We start from the raw sequence: 16,346 nt of genomic DNA, 5'->3' as shown, positions 1-16,346 counted from the left end.
CACACACACACACACACATCCCAGTTCAAAGTGAAGTGTAATATTGCAACCAGACAAATTAGTGGTCTACTGACGCCATCAAAAAGGGTTTTTCTGCAAAAGACTTACTTGCAAAATTAAAACTAGGGCTACTGTGCATACATGTTTAGATGTTGTATGGTTGGCCAAACTACAACAAACACATTAAAATAAAGAAATGAAGCATTACAGAGCAAAACATCACAGAGTCATATCATCACGTCACAGCGCGTACCCTCTGGTCTCTATCTCCAATCAGGCACACTGCACGGAGTGAAGGCACCCATCTCTTGAACTCATTCATCCAGTTGTAGAGGGTGGACTTGGGCACCAGCACCATGTGGGGACCCGGGATGTTTCTGTAGTGCTTCATGTAACCCAGCAGAGCAATAGTCTGAAGAGTCTTCCCCAAACCCTGTGTGTGAGAGAGACATGGAGCAGTACATGTAAATGCAACAATATTGTAAGATACACACATTTCTCACTCCTCCTTTGAATGTAGAAGTTAAAGTTTTGACTCTGAGGAATTACTGACCATTTCATCAGCGAGGATGCCGTTGATGCCATTCTCATACAAAGAGATGAGCCAGTTCAGACCACGGACCTGATAGTCTCTCATTTTTCCTGTTTTGACGTCTGGATGAGACACAAGAGAACTCATAAACACCACTACCGTTTACCATATGTGTGGCCTTCCTCTCAAGCCTAAACTAACGATTACATTAAATACAGAATTGTTTCTTACAGGAGGGTGAATCATCAAAGCGAGTGCAGACGTTAGTCGTCTTGGTGCTCTCGTTCAGAAGCTCTTCGTCCTCCTCTTGCTCTGTTCGGCGATGACGATTACTGTCAAGCATAAGAGAGGAACAACACATCGTGATCATTACAACGGGAGTTTAACTGCTATCACTGAAGAGATGTGTATTGCGCGGCAGTGAACTCACTCTCCGGCAGAGAGCAGGTTCTGTTTCTCATCTTTCTTGATGCGAGGGCGTCCCGGTTTCATCTTTAAGGGGGAGGTGGGGGTCTTCTGCGCGGCTGGTTGGATGAAATGAGCAAACAACTCCGTTTGCTTCAACAGGTACTCAAATCTGTTGGTCCGGTCTGTTTGCTACACGCACAAGAAGACAGGCTTGTTAACTTATTTACCGGAGAGCGGAGCAGCGAGCCGTGTGAGGTACGAAAACTGAAACGGCGTCCTTACCACTTTCTCCTCATACCCCGGAGTAGCATCTTTAGCTTTGGATGAGGAGGGGGAGGCATCTTGTCCATCAGGCCCGGCATCTGAAGAGGACTCTTTTCCAGCATCGGAAGAATCAGACTTTTCCTGAGCAGAAAAAGAGGAAACAGAAAACAAGTCTTGTTCAGTGGCTTCCCTCAAATGTGTCAAACAGCAGCAGACAGGAACAGAGCCAACAAAAGATCAGGGCTACTCTCTGGAGCCCAAAGAGAGAGCGGTAGAAAGACTTGTAATGGCAAAACTTCTGGCTATCAGGGCCGACAAAAAAAGCCAACTGGATTACAGGTCAATCACATTACTCAACCTGAGCATTAGACACACTTTGAACTCTTTGTTTTGCTACGAGCAGAGAACAGACACTTCACCAACCACCCAATTTATGTATGAAATGTTTCCTTTGCTCCTTATGTGTCACTACTGTTGTTACAATACACGTTTATGTAACCATATACTGTATTTGGTACCTTTATTGTTGTTTTTTTTTAGCTTTATTTTGTGTATAGTGGGGGCGCATATGATAGTCGAACTTTTTTCTAAGATACTTATTTATACTGTCCATCTGTAGTATTTGCTGCTATGACAGTTTCCCAGCGTTGGATGAATCAATACTGTTTCAATAATGTTTGTAGCATTTGAACCCAGACTCAACACTTTAACAGCAGAGAGGCAGCGCTGTAGCAGCATCGCTCCTCGGTTACAAAAGCCATTACTGTCCCACTGAAAACAAAGCCGCGGATGGGACAGCTGAGCGGGTTGCTGCTCTTAACTTATCTACACGAAGGTTGTTGTTTTCCCCCCCCATCTTCTTCCTAAAAAGCCGGGCCCCTAGTTACAACCAACTCGCCCAGTGAATGTAGTCTGGGAGTAAACAAAAAGCACGCCGGGACTTTAATCGATGCGTGGCTAGCGCGGCTAAGCTACCTCGTATTCACGCTCCTGAACCGGGCCGGCCTTGTTGCCTTGTTGCCTTGTTGCTGCCGTGAATGGGACCGAGCGTCGCTAACGGAGGCTAACACAAAGTGAAAGTTTCCCACAGCGGGGGAGGGGGTTTAGGTTAACGGACGAGGGTTTTTCGGCGACGGGGCTCTCGTGTGACAGGTGTGTGAGAAGATGCCCGGCGCTGAGAGGAGACAATGCCCCGTTTTTAAGCCCCGTCTTTACCTCCGCTGCTCCTGGTGCTTCGTCAAGTTCGGTCGGCTCTTCCCGCTGTTCCTCGCAGTTCGCGCTTTCGGACATTTTCTGGCGAATTTCCTCTTCGGTTCAGATATGTCGTCCGTTAGTTTGGCGCCTTGTGTGGTCCCGTATGAGCGCCGGTGGAGATTTTCCGAACTTTTCTCTCGATAAACGGGAAAGTATCCGGTTGTTTGTAATGAAAGACTCACCGGTTGGTCACAGGGAGCACGTTCGCGCTAGGAAGATTGTTCTCGGCTACCCGCGTTCACAGAGGGTACTATCGCGAGATTTGGTTGTGCTGCATTCAGCGGCTGTTGGAAATGTTGGGTTGTAGGTTGAAAAGTGGCGTGTTTATTTTTTAAATGTATTTTACTTCAATTGATTTCTTTATACAATTGATTTTAAATGTAATAAGCATTGTTCCTTAATACCAGTGTGTATATTTACCCATTGTGTCTGTACAAAACTGTTTTTAAATCTTTAAATCCTGGATGAAAGGAATGAAAATGCAGCAATAACAAAAAAATCTTCCAGTATATCAAAATCATCTTTTTATACTTGTTAGCAAAACTTGATGGACCACACAGAATATTTTGGTTTTGTTAAACTAGAATTCAGTCTAAAAGTTGCCTTGAATTATCGGATTCAGGGTTAATCATTTAATAGGATGCAATATATATTAATAAATTATTCAATTTGTGCACTATAGAAAGACTGTAATACTATGCTGATTGAGTTAAAAGATTGAGTTTGATACATTTGCCAAGAAGATAATTAGTAGTAACACTAGTTTAAAGCCTGAATCTGGGCTTGGTTTATAAAACATTATAGTTAATATCTAATTACTGTGTTATGCTTAGCAGCATAGTTCTTTTGGGTAAAATGTACTGTAACAGTATCCTGTTGGTGAATCAGCTGAACTTGTGAGCAAGTTTTGTACATTTTAAACACTCTTTAAATACATTTTAAAAATATGTTCCCTGTACATCCAAAGTAATCTACTACAATACATTAACTCCTATTTGTAATGTAATGATTACAGTAGTTTAGTTACCGATATAGATTCTTTTGTGGGGAATTTCCTCATAGTAATCATTAAAAGGCTTTGGTGAGGCTATTTTAAGATGTCCATCAATCCTCTCTATATATTCTGTAACAAACCTTTTCGTAGCATTTCCCTAAACTAATTATGAAGACAAGTCCAATTAAATTGTCTTCCGTGACTTCCATAAAAGCAGAGCAAATTGGTCAAATAATAAAATGTCATGTCCGTTTACATTTTCTAAAGCTCCTCTTTTTTGTTATTTGAAATAAAGGCCTACTGTACATCATACTCAGTCTGTACACAATGCATACACCGCCTCCATTCTTTCTATCAACATATTTACATAGTATGTGTAATATAAACATAGATATATCACATCATATTTATGTATTTACTTTAAATAATTCTATATTGTCTTCACATTATAAATATAAGTTAAGAAAAATTTAAATTTAAAATGGGATTTTGGGGGAACAATAAAGTATCAATCAAAAAGGGACATTGATATAAACACGGCAGTTGATCTGAGAGCTAAACGAGGTGTATTTGAATGCAGCACAAGAACTGGACATAAACGGCTCAGATGTGCCCAAATACCTTAACGAGAATTTAACTACATTTAATTCATGTCACCCAAAACGTTAAAAAACCCAATTTACCGAGAACATCTAATATTATTCCCTTAAATAAAAAAAAAACACCGTAACAGGCACAGAAATTGCGTCACATAAGGTCCTAACAAGGTCCTAACAACACCTCCGTCTACGGAATGACGTCGGCGCACGGTTAATCAGCTGATTTGTGATCGATCAGATGAACCACAATAACACGGTTTTATCCGCCAACAGAGCGCCAACATCCACCGGCAACCGACGACATCCTGGCCCGACACGGTTGACATGCTTTATTGGGGGTAAGTACGGACTCTAACCGTGCCGCGCCGCGCCGACACACGGCGGTGTTTCTGCCAAGTCAGTGGGACCTGACGTTACTCAGCTAACGTTAGAACGTCAGGCCCGTCTCAGCTGCTTTGTTCGTGTGTTTGTTTGTTTGTTTGTTTGTTTGTTTGTTTGTTTTTGTCCGTTGTAGGAGCGAACGTTAGTAAGCGCCGTCGCCATGGAACCGGATAACGGGTTCCACGGATTTCAGTTGCACTAACGGCCGAGGCACGTTATTGGAGCGCGTAGAGAAAAACGTTAACGTAACGGTTAGCGTTAGCATGCTAGCCGCCTGTATCCATAGATATATGTGTGTATCTCTGCCTGTATCCACCTATATTTATATATTTATATATATTTATAACGTTATATACTGTCAGTGGTATCCACACAACAAGCACACATAGCGGTGGGTCGCTGCTCTGCTGAAGGAGCGAGATAATGTCCATCTTTAACTACATCTTCACCAGGAACTCACTTACCCTAACAACTATCAGCGGCTGGGAAATATATAAATATAACGTTATAATATATAATATAAATATACATGGACAGACCTGGTTTATGGTGGTAGAAGTCAAAAGTCAGCTTTATTGTTACTTGTTACCAGACATACAAAGGTTTCTCATTCTCCTACAGTGAAACAACAACAGATAAGACATTTCTAATACTGAAAGTAAACATTTAATTAACAGCAGATTAGACATTTACTACATGGGATGTTGTATTTACTCTCCCCTACACACACAAAATCCAATAGCTGTTATTTAAAGTCATACATAGATATTATATGATGATTATATTATATGATTTCTGAATATAATGCAAATGCTCTTGCTGTAATAATATGGTTAAAAACATTCACTGTGTACATGTGGCAGCCTTCTTTGTTGATTTCCAATTGGATCTTAAAATGTACTTTGTTACAGTTTTGCTTAAAGAACATAATTTGCTATTTATATTAACCAATCCTAAATGGACAAGCTGTGAACAATATATAATTATTTTAGCTAAAGTTTTACATTCATGAATGTTTTGAAGAAGATACCATCTTATATTACTTTTAAACAAACAAATCTCAACCTATACTTGCAAACGGTTTCATATTTAAAAACCTGTAACAAAAAATTAACCAAAACAATCAATTTACGTACGCTTTTAATATTTTGCTCACTTAGATTAACCTTTTAAAAAAAACAGTATATATAGTTTACTTGGCTATTTGGCTTTTACAGTTTTTCCATTTATAAATTTAAATTGGGACGGAAAAGATTAGTCAAGATGACTCATCAATAGAAAATGAATCAGCAATAATCTATAAAGTCATAACTGAGTTAAGCAGAAATATTAAAAATGTACTGGTTCCAGCTTTTCAAATGTAACAATTTGCTAAATACATTTTTTATTTGTGTTGTGTGTTGGATCCAATTGCTTTAAATATTCTACAGAAATATAAAAATCACGAAAGCATCTATCAGTCTCTTATTAGGTCTTAATTTAAATTCAGCATTTGACATGTGTTGTGTTTCATCGTGGTCTCAAGCATCACCCAACTGTCCGATTGTCGGTGTAAAGCCCCCTTTTCTCCCTCAATAGTCACATCACAGTCAATTCTCCGAGTTCTGCATTCCAGTCGCAGCACATTGTAGCCGAGTACACGCGCTCTACCTTTTGAATGCTGACAGTCTGTGCGCTCGATGAATGCAGACAATGTGAAAAGAGCACCAACAGGCTTTTTCTCACCACAGACATTTTGACTTATCACAGTAGAAAAAGCACAGCAGTTAATAATAACAACAACATATAAATGCCCCCCCCCACATTTGTTTTACCATGAAGTGTGACTGCAGGAATTATGTCATCAGGCACTTATTGAGTGTTTTATTTTTTATCTTTTTTACTTACTGTACTTATTGTAATATTGTGTTTTTTACTATTCTATTATTGGGTAATATTGTGTTTTTTGTTACTTATTCTATTCTACTATTGTACTTTAGTGTCGGCGTCAGGGTGGACAGCAAAGAAAGAATTCCATTGCGCAGAGGAAAACTTGCTTTCTTTTGTCGCACACGGCAATAAACATAAAAACATCTTAAACATGTGACCTTTTTAATAAGTTTTAACTCTTTCCCACAGAACGCCATCATGGACAAGATTTTGGAGGGCCTCGTGAGCTCCGACCACTCCGTTCCAGTGAAGCGAGCCATCGTGAAGAAGGTAGTGGAAGCGGCCGAGAAAGAGGTGACCGAGGAACAGTGTCAGTCCTTGTTTACTCTCACCACCCGCTTCATCTTGCTTGGTGAAGATGCCTTTCAGAGGCAGATCGGCCTCCAGGTGTTGGATGCCTACGCGCGTTACCACCGCCCGGAGTTTGAGCGTTTCTTCAGCAAAGACTTCGCCCTCAGTCTTCTCCAGCAGGGCTACGAGCAGCTGGACCGCAAAGACCCAGCCATTATAGACTACATTCACTGCTGCCTGCGGCTGCTCATCAGCTGCCCCTCGGTGCTGGAGATCTTCGGCGTGATCCAGGTGGAGGTGTTGAGGATGGTGTGTGAGCGTCCGGAGCCCGCTCTCTGCGCCCGCCTGAACACTTTGCTGTCAGACTTTGTGCAGTGCATCCCGAGGGATAAGTCGGGCGTTTTGTTCTGCCAGCAGCTGGTGAGGACCATCAGTTACTTCCACTGCTTTGCCAGCCAAGAGCGCGAGCTGGGAGAGTATATAAGTCAGGTGACTAAGGTTAGCACACTGCTGCAAAACATCTGGAAGGCTGACCCCGCCACGCTGCTTCCCTCACTGCAGGAAGTCTTTGCCATTATCTCTTCCACAGGTGGGTTCCCTCCTTCCTTCCTTCCTTACGAAATGATACATGGGGTTGTATGATAGTTGAGCAGACCTTAATTCACATTGGAGCAAGAACTGCCTTTATTTGTTTATTTGTCTGTAGTTTAATAGTATGGTATGCTATGGGAAAGTTAAAGATGCACCACATTTGGATCTCATTCATAGATTTATCGATGTGATGAAGAAAAGAGTATTGCATTTGGCAGCATGGATGACATTATACCCTTCCCTCTGTACATCTTGGCATTAAGATCAGTGTTTTAGCGCATGATTGAGTCCGGGAGCAGCTACCTTGTTTCATTTTGGTTTTCAGGCCCCCGCCAACAGCTGATCCCTTGGCTTAGTTCTCTTCTTTGGTATAGGTTGAATGTTCCTCCAGCTTTGTTCAGCACCATTGGCGCACTGATTATTTTCATTCAGGAGGTAATGGCTTCATTTCACACTTGTCATTCCACGGAGCCAATACTTCTTAAATCCCCTGATTCGACGAGTACAATTTCCCCAAGGGCAAATATTGAAAACGTCTCTTTCTGTGAGGATTTTAGTTGAGCTCAGAATATTTCTGCCGAAGTCAAAGCTGCAGTTTTCGTGTTGATGGTAAATGTTAGGATTGTCCTCAGCGTACTGTGCTGTGTTACAAGTGACTGAACCGTGGAGCAGCACGAAATAAACAAGCAGCAGGCAGCAGTTTTAATTGAATAGCCACACTCACAAGAAGATGCTGTCAGATCCACAGATCCACACTCTCCTTCATAGATATCACACAAACACTCTAAGACACTACAACAACATATTACAGGAACCCGTCAAAGGAAAGCTGTGACGCAAGATCGGGTTTTGTTAATGTTCAGCTGTCAAAGCAATGTAGAAGTGTTTATTAATTATGAAGTAGGCTTACTTTAGTGTAAGCGTGCTCTGTTGCAGATATATTACGTAAGAAGAAATAAATATCAGCAGATAGTCACTATTGAAGAACTTTGACCGGGGCCTGACAAGTGAAACGACTTTCAAATGCTGGGAGGCTGAGAAAAACCACAGGAACAACTTAAAACATAAAATACTGAATGTGTTAAACAGCGCTGTCTAATATCTGAGGCCTTACTTTGTGTTGGTGTTGCACTGTTGAACTGGAAAATTTAACTGGAAATGCCCAATTTTACCCCACTTACTATTGATACAAATGGAAAAGGTGGGTGGTGTATTTACCGGTCTGCACCATTTCTACTCTGATTTGTTTTTTCGCAGACCCCGCCTTCGACCCATCCATTGCTCTGGCCAGCCTGGTCCAGCACATCCCCGTCCAGATGATCACAGTGCTAATCAAGAGTGTCACCACAGACCACAATGTCAAAGACGCAAACATGACTAAAGCGCTCTGCAGGTAACCTCACACATCTAGTCATCCAAAATGAATGGCTTTTGCAATATAGATAGATAGATAGATGAGTACAGGATAGAAGTACAACATAGACGAATATCAGTATATACACACAACAGAATCGACTACAAGCACACAACACACGATCACAGCACACACACAACACACACATACACACACACACGACAGACAAAATATCATAACATCAGAGCTTATATTCGATTCCCAAAGCTGGGAAATATGCGTGTGGCAGCAGCAGCATTACAGACACGGAGTAGGACAGCAGCAGATACACTAACGGAGAGAACGAAGACACTAATAGCAAGACTAGAATATAGAAATATATATTTATTGTGAATATCTTTTGATGTATGCAACTTAGTATTATTTTTCTCCACATGCTTTGACCTTTTGTGTAGCAACGTGTATGTCACCATAATGTTACAACACATTCTTGCACATTATTTAAACCTTATAAAATCTTATTCTCTCTGCTCTAGGATGATCGACTGGCTGTCTTGGCCTCTGGCCCAACATGTTGATACCTGGGTCATTGCTCTGCTCAAAGGACTCGCTGCAGTTCAGAAGTTCACTATCCTCATTGATGTCACTCTGCTTAAAATTGAACTGGTTTGTAGTAAGAACTCTTTATTTTGATTTATTATGGACCTCAGGAAGAAGCTAGATGGAATTTGTATGCATCCTTTAAAGCTACACAGGTGTAAGACTGCGGTAATAATTATGCTAGACTGCAGAAGTTTCTCTGAAAAATGTTTTGCCTAGGGCTGTTAAAAATGACTCACTTGAATTATTGAACCAGTTCCCCAGTTAATATACTCTGAATGTATTCATAAACCTAAAGATTGATTTTTTTTACCCCTGTAGGTATTCAGTCGCCTGTGGTACCCCATTGTGCGGCAGGGGGCGCTCGCTGTGCTCTCCCACATGCTGCTGAGTTTCCAGCACTCTCCTGAGGCCTTCCATTTGGTAAGGGATCTCCTGTCTCCTCACAGCCCATTTCCCTCTCATATGGCCACTTTATTGGTTTTCTCATTTTTTTTTCCTCTTCTGGCTTAAATTACTTCAAAGCTACATAGACTTATTTTCCCAGAACCTCAGACTCGGCACCGCTCTCCCACTAATGATGTGTGAAGCACTTAAATGCCGAGCAATGGCCCTCGAGTTGGCCAATTTCATTAGTATCTCAAAACACGAATAGTCTCAGAAATACTCACTAAATGAGACCGAACCCTCTGTGGGGTTTGTGATTTGCAACTACCCTCTGGCTGACCGTGTTGTGGATTTGTATGATTAATATTAGAAGGACCTTCCAAGGTTTGCAGCACCACAGTGTCTTCAACATTTTTCTCTCATCTTCATCCCTCACTGTCTCAGGTTGTTCCACATGTGGTGCATCTAGTCCAGTCTCTGAGGACAGATGGTCTCTCCACCAGTAAAGCTTTCTTGCTGCAGTTCACTGAGCTCATACACTGCATGATGTACCAGTACTCCGGCTTCCCTGACCTCTATGACCACATACTAGACGCCATCAAGGTAAAAGAGAAGGGGACACCGTTCAATCTACAGCTTTAAAGACTTACGTGTAGACTTCTTGAGTGTTCTGTATCTAATCATTTCAATGTGTCCTCTCAGGATCTCCCCAGACCCGGAGAAGAGAAGATCAAGTTGGTGTTGAATCAAAGTGCCTGGACATCCCAGTCCAACTCATTTGCCTCTGGTCCTCTGAGGCAAGCTGGGAAGTCTGAGACGGGCAAGACTGGCCTGGTTAACCTGGGGAACACCTGCTACATGAACAGCATCATCCAGACCCTGTTCATGGCTACAGAGTGAGTTGTGTATGCAAAAACCACACACACACACACTCTAAAAGGCATGAATATGGTCTGAGTGTAACTTTGTTCTTTCTCAGTTTCAGGCGGCATGTTTTATCATTACATCTAAATGGTTCCAACACACTCATGAAAAAGCTTCAGCTGCTGTTTGCTTTCCTCGCACACACTCAGGTTAGTGTTGTCCCGTGTAATCGATGTCATCATTAATTATATTCTGTAACAACAACAATTGGTGACACGTCGACTGTGTGTTTGTGTGTGTGGTGCGTGTCTGTTTCCTGCAGAGGGCAGCATATGCTCCCAGAAACTTCTTGGAAGCGTCTCGGCCTCCCTGGTTCAATGTCGGCTCTCAGCAGGACTGTTCTGAGTACCTCAGATTTCTTCTAGACAGGTACACTCGCACTCCATGGAGGTCGGATGAATAGTGTTAGGACCGTGTCGAGTTGGTGTTTCAAATGTCAAATACAAAATTGCTTTTCTGCTTTTCCTTTATTCGCCCCCTACTGCCTTTGCCAAATGAAATCAGGCAAAATTATACAACATTAGCACTTTATTTGTGTGTCACTGAATGAAACATTTTAATACAAAAGCCTTAGCTATTAAGAACACAGTACAAACAAAGCATTGTGAGTGTTGAGTGTGTGACTGGGTCTTACTGATGTAAACTGTACTTTCTCTAGAACTAAAGGATGTGACTGTGGGCTTTGTGTTTGGAAGAATATATGTGGTATCACAGCAATGGCACAAAATATAATCAATGCTCGTTTGTGTTTTCTCTCTAATGTTGAATATCCCTGATTCCTGATCTAAAGGTTACATGAAGAGGAGAAAACAATTCAGGTCCTGGAATCAGCTAAGCCAAAGGTTGCCTCCCCTGTTGACACAAACAGCCAAGACCCAACAGGTCAGACTTCTCCAGCGGAGGGACAAGAGTCATCTTTGACTCCAGCAGAAACCAAACCTGGGAATGACGGGAGGACTTTGATAGAAACGATGTTTGGTGGGAATCTGATCACAGGTATTCGCTGTTTGCAGTGTAACTGTATCTCTGAGAAAGAGGAGCCTTTCTCAGACCTCTCTTTGGCCTTCTGTCCTTCTGCCACCTCCCAGGGCAGCCCTCAACCTGAGGGGCCCTCAGAGGAACCCAAGGTTCTCTGTCAGGGATCTGTCAATGGTGGCAGTGAAATCCCTGAGCCAGGCTCGGCCAAAGCCCCAGCAAGCAATGCCCATTTTCTGCCAGCGACAAATGAGCCCCCTCTCTCTGTGCCTGACCTGGTGAACTATTTTCTGGCTCCAGAGATCCTGGATGAAGAGAACGCCTATTTCTGTGAGAAGTGTAGCTCTCTCCAGCGGGCGGAGAGGACCATGAAAGTGGTTTCGGCACCTGAATACTTAATCCTCACCCTGCTGCGATTCTCATACGATGCCAAATCCCATGTCCGGAGGAAGATTCTGGACAATGTCACAATCCCGCCGCTCATGAGACTTCCTGTACATGCCCCTTCAATTCCTACACAATGTTCCTCTTCTACCTCTTCTCCTCTGCAAGTGGATTCCCCTGAGAGCAGTGAGAATCTGGCCAAGAAGCTCAAACCATCTCAAAAAGACGAGGAGGAAGAGGAGAAGGAGAGGATAGAAAGAGCAGAGCAGCTAAATCGAGGAGGAGAGATGTCAGTCCAGTCAGTGCCCTATGTCCTCAGCTCGGTGGTGATGCATTCTGGCATATCGTCCGAGAGTGGCCACTACTACTCTTACGGCCATAACATCAGCGGAGCAGATGGAACACAGCATCCAGCTAATCACTTTGCCCTCGAGGAGGATTTGGGAAATGGCCAGGCCGAGTGCAGCCTCTCCACTTGCTCAGCTCTCTCAATTCCACCTGAACAAGGAGAAACGCAACCTAATAGTGGCCAGGAGGCGAGGGATTGGCTGCTGTTCAACGATAGCAGAGTGACATTCTCATCCTTCCAATCAGTGCAAAACATTACTAATCGCTTCCCCAAGGACACCGCTTATGTGCTCATGTACAGGAAACAGGAGCTACCGGGGCAGAGCATAAATGGGGGGCTGATGGCAAATGGAATGAGATTGAGTGCCGAGCCTCCCCTGCAGAAAGAACTACTGGATGCTATTATCAAGGACAACAAGCTGTATTTACAGGTATGTGGGGGTGAACAAAAAACATACTTCTCCCACATACAGGCGTTATGTTACCTAGTCAAATCATTCCCTATAAAGTATACCAATAAATGCAAGCCAAGTGGGAAGTGATTAGCATTAGAGCAAGTTTTTAATTGGCTGCTAAGAGGTTCAGCGGATGTTTTGGCTGAAATGCTGTGCTTATTTTTATGGTTTACATGCATTTGACGTATAACCTCATTACCACTAACCCCTCTTAATTCTAAGGTTATTATGAAAGTCGAGGACTGTACAAGATTCTCTCAGGTGGAAAGAAGCTGAGGAAAAACAGACTGTACTTTTACAGATAACTAAGGGCCTGCAGAGTATAGCTTTTTCTTTTTTCTAACTGAACTTGAAGCCAAATCTGAGCTCTCCTGTTCTAAGACGTGAGGTGTAATTTCACGAGTCATTGAACTGTGCCGTGTTGAGTTGACTTTCCAGCCCGCTGGTGTAAGTGACTGAAGTAAATCACCTCTAGAGGGTGCTGTATTAATGTTTAAGTGACAGCACTGATGCACTGTAAGTCACATAGAACTACACCAATGCTAAATGAACTCTCTCGCACAGCATGCCGGTAGGTTAAGTGTATATTGTAGTTTGCACTTTAAAATGATCTAACTTGGAGACGTCTCTCTTCCCTCCATGCTGTCAACAGGAACAGGAGCTCAATGCTCGGACCCAGGCTCTCCAGGCCCCTTCGTCCTCGTGCTCATTCAGGCCCAACGGTTCAGATGACAATAACCCACCAGGGAGCTGTGGCCCATCTGGTGGAGGAGGAGGAGGGGGAGGGGGCTTCAATACCATTAGTAGACTGGTCTTCTGAAAGAAAAAGAAAAAATGCTGCAGGAAACTGGCACTAAGGGAGTCCTGAACTGTCATACCATGTGCATATAACCTCATTAAAAGAGCACTGAAATGATCTAAACACATAAACACACAACATACACACAGAGCATCTCTGCTGATTCTGATCTCCAAGTCTTATACTTTAGTTTAGTCTTTATACCATTGTCATTTTATAATTTTTATTTTATTTAGATACATTTATGTGATCTCAACATTGTAATCTTTTATTCATCCTCCAAATTTCAAAGTGTGAGGTTCATAATACTTATTGGTGCGAATTTGTTCTCTCCTTCAAATGAAAGAAAAATACGGCTACATATAATTTGATTTTATAGAAATAAATAACCATTAGTCTCCTAGTAAAACGTTACATACGTGATAAATATGTAAAATAACTTGTTTATATCATCTGGCTTGGCGGAGTGTTTATAATACCTCACACACACACACACACACACACACACACACAAACATATGCAAATACATGCATGTGCAGTGCACAGTACAGAAGAAAGAATTTAACTGTAAGATAAAAACCTTTTTGGATTTGTCATAGGTCTGAACACAGCTCACAACCTTTGTTTACTTTTCTGATTTGCATGCATCTATTCTTCACAAGCTGTGGAGTTTGATTTTCAAGATATTTGAATCTTTTTTGATGTGTGCTTTGGTGTTTTATAGGTTTCATATCTCATGCAATAAATGTACATATGACTTAAAAATATCATTCTGAATAATCATGGAATACAAAACTATATGTGGAAAATTGAATACTATACAGAATAAGGAAAATTTTCAATATGAATATGTAATGCTCTTCTCCCACTAATAGGTAGTGTGATCTACAGAGAATAGCAGACTGCTTCTTTTAACATATTTGATGACATTTAACTGTTTGAAGGCATATTTTAATGTATTCCTCTGATCTGATCATTCAGGGAGACTTTTGTGTTGATGCTGATTTTATGTGCCTTTTGATATTTAATGCAGATTTTCGAAGAGGAATTTGTCAGGATATACACCTCAGCTGTACTGTGTTAATATTCATAATGGCTTCACCTTTCCCTACAGTAAAAGTGAAAACAGTATTTGTTGTATTGTCTAACTTAACCAGGCAGGTTATTTAAGGTAAATTTATTTAAAGTAGTATGTTGGCAAAGAGGTGGGCAGATGTTGGGGACTAAACTATAAATGTAATGGTTGACATGTGGTGATACAAATGTTTTAAAGAATTAAGAAATTATGAAAATGAACTGAACTATTAATAAATACTCAATTGAGCGACGGCAAGACGAAGCAGCAGATGGTTTCTGGAAACCTTAAATTATTTTTTTTTTGTGGAAATGAGCCAAACAGCTAAGGTTATGAGTGTGTTTTTATGCTCAAGCGTACCTCAATGTCTGCGTCACCTTACTTGTCACATTTCCATAATTCCACTTCTCCACTGGAGAGAATATATTGACCACTAGGAGCCATCTCTAGTACTACGTCTCCACTTGAATGGATCTCCTACTATACATAATTTATACTCTTCTCGCAGTATATACAGACCCTGTCATCGGCAGTGCCATGTAGCTCGATCTAAATGTGGCAAAATGGTATTAAAGCTGCAAAAAGAAATACAAACAACGTATAATCAGTTAAATGCTTCAAACTGAGATAATGTTAAATTCAGTATATTATTGATAGCTGCAGACCTCAAGACTTCCACTCAGAAACATGCATTTTCAGTATGTAAGTGACTTTGTTGATTAAAAAAAAGAAATACAGAACTGTATGTTGTTGCATAATTCATCAAAACAAGCACACGCATCATCTCATTTTGGTTTTTTGCTTTGATTGCAAAATATTTTTGTACAAATGGCAGTAAGTATTAATATAGCTAAAAAAAAGGAACTGGGAAATCACATGCAGTCACATATTGTACCCCCAGACACTGGACAAATATTTAGTTGTAATGTAACAATAGCAGAATTGTTTGCACAAGTGCCATTTATTACTAATTAGCAATTGATTTGGTAAAAACATTGCAGTAGCACTAAAGCTTTCAAAGGGCATTTAGGAAAAAAAAATCAATTATTCTCAATTATTAATCAACCAAACCATTACTCTTTTCTCCTCACATTTATTGAAAAGTTAACTCCTGGGAATGGTTTGATATTATATCTACTCATTAAATGTAATGTCATATTTGGACTTTATAATATTTACATGAGCTTTAGCTTCGTATAGTTATATATTATATATATATATATATATATATAGTTATATATGTCTGTTCATCTAGTGTGGGTACAAATGAGTTATGTATTGCAACAAGAGCTTCCACAGACAAATGCACACACCAGTTTCATGAAACCCAATGCGTGGAGAACATGGCACACAAGCTATTTGACTTTAAAACACAACTGCAGTGGCTGTTGTGTTAAATATGATATCATGAAAATAAGTCATTAACTGGAATTGGTGTTTTGTATATACAGCTTCTAATTGCTCCGTATTTCTTCATCCATACAGAGGGCTGTTGAAAGAGGCAATGTGCCTGTACAATAGCGAAGTCATTAATCACAGACTAACAGGGAACATCCTTTGGGGGAAGTGTTTACCATTACAATAGCATTCCAATAAGATTCCTCGGATACCAATCTAAGTCCATGGCAAACACTGCTTTGCCAGTGAGTCCAATACATTGATCAGATATGGTAAACCAGATCAATATTATTTTTACAAACCTTTTTCTTAACACTTTAGTGTTGGACAAGCAGCCTTTAAAACACTACTGAATACACTTCAAATAAAATAAATGACAAAAATCTACCTACATGTAACTAAG

The 16,346-nt window shown here is 41.0% G+C and overlaps 2 protein-coding genes across 2 annotated transcripts in view; one reads left to right on the top strand and one right to left on the bottom strand.

Moving 5' to 3' along the window:
* Window positions 1-2,697, bottom strand: part of smarca5 (SWI/SNF related, matrix associated, actin dependent regulator of chromatin, subfamily a, member 5) — a 9,428-nt gene extending 6,731 nt beyond the window's left edge. Inside the window, exons 1-6 of the mRNA XM_035659640.1 lie at window positions 2,420-2,697; window positions 1,223-1,345; window positions 963-1,129; window positions 764-864; window positions 554-654; window positions 254-433 (exon numbers count right to left, since the gene is read on the bottom strand). Coding sequence (XP_035515533.1) covers window positions 254-433; window positions 554-654; window positions 764-864; window positions 963-1,129; window positions 1,223-1,345; window positions 2,420-2,494 — 747 coding nt within the window. The 5' untranslated portion in view covers window positions 2,495-2,697. The remainder of the gene's footprint in view (window positions 1-253; window positions 434-553; window positions 655-763; window positions 865-962; window positions 1,130-1,222; window positions 1,346-2,419) is intronic.
* A 1,520-nt stretch (window positions 2,698-4,217) lies between these two features.
* usp38 (ubiquitin specific peptidase 38) lies at window positions 4,218-14,601 on the top strand. Its single transcript, XM_035660047.1, has 11 exons — window positions 4,218-4,389; window positions 6,551-7,241; window positions 8,501-8,636; window positions 9,134-9,263; window positions 9,519-9,620; window positions 10,029-10,187; window positions 10,287-10,480; window positions 10,564-10,657; window positions 10,771-10,877; window positions 11,299-12,646; window positions 13,323-14,601. Exons 2-11 carry the CDS (start codon window positions 6,560-6,562, stop codon window positions 13,488-13,490), a joined length of 3,120 nt encoding a protein of 1,039 aa, XP_035515940.1. The 5' UTR covers window positions 4,218-4,389; window positions 6,551-6,559; the 3' UTR covers window positions 13,491-14,601.
* The last annotated feature ends 1,745 nt before the right edge of the window (window positions 14,602-16,346 follow it).

Source organism: Morone saxatilis, unplaced genomic scaffold, assembly GCF_004916995.1.
Source record: "Morone saxatilis isolate NCDOM2014 unplaced genomic scaffold, NCSU_SB_2.0 Contig17, whole genome shotgun sequence".
Lineage (NCBI taxonomy): Eukaryota > Metazoa > Chordata > Actinopteri > Moronidae > Morone > Morone saxatilis.
This window is presented reverse-complemented; position numbering and strand designations above follow the sequence as displayed.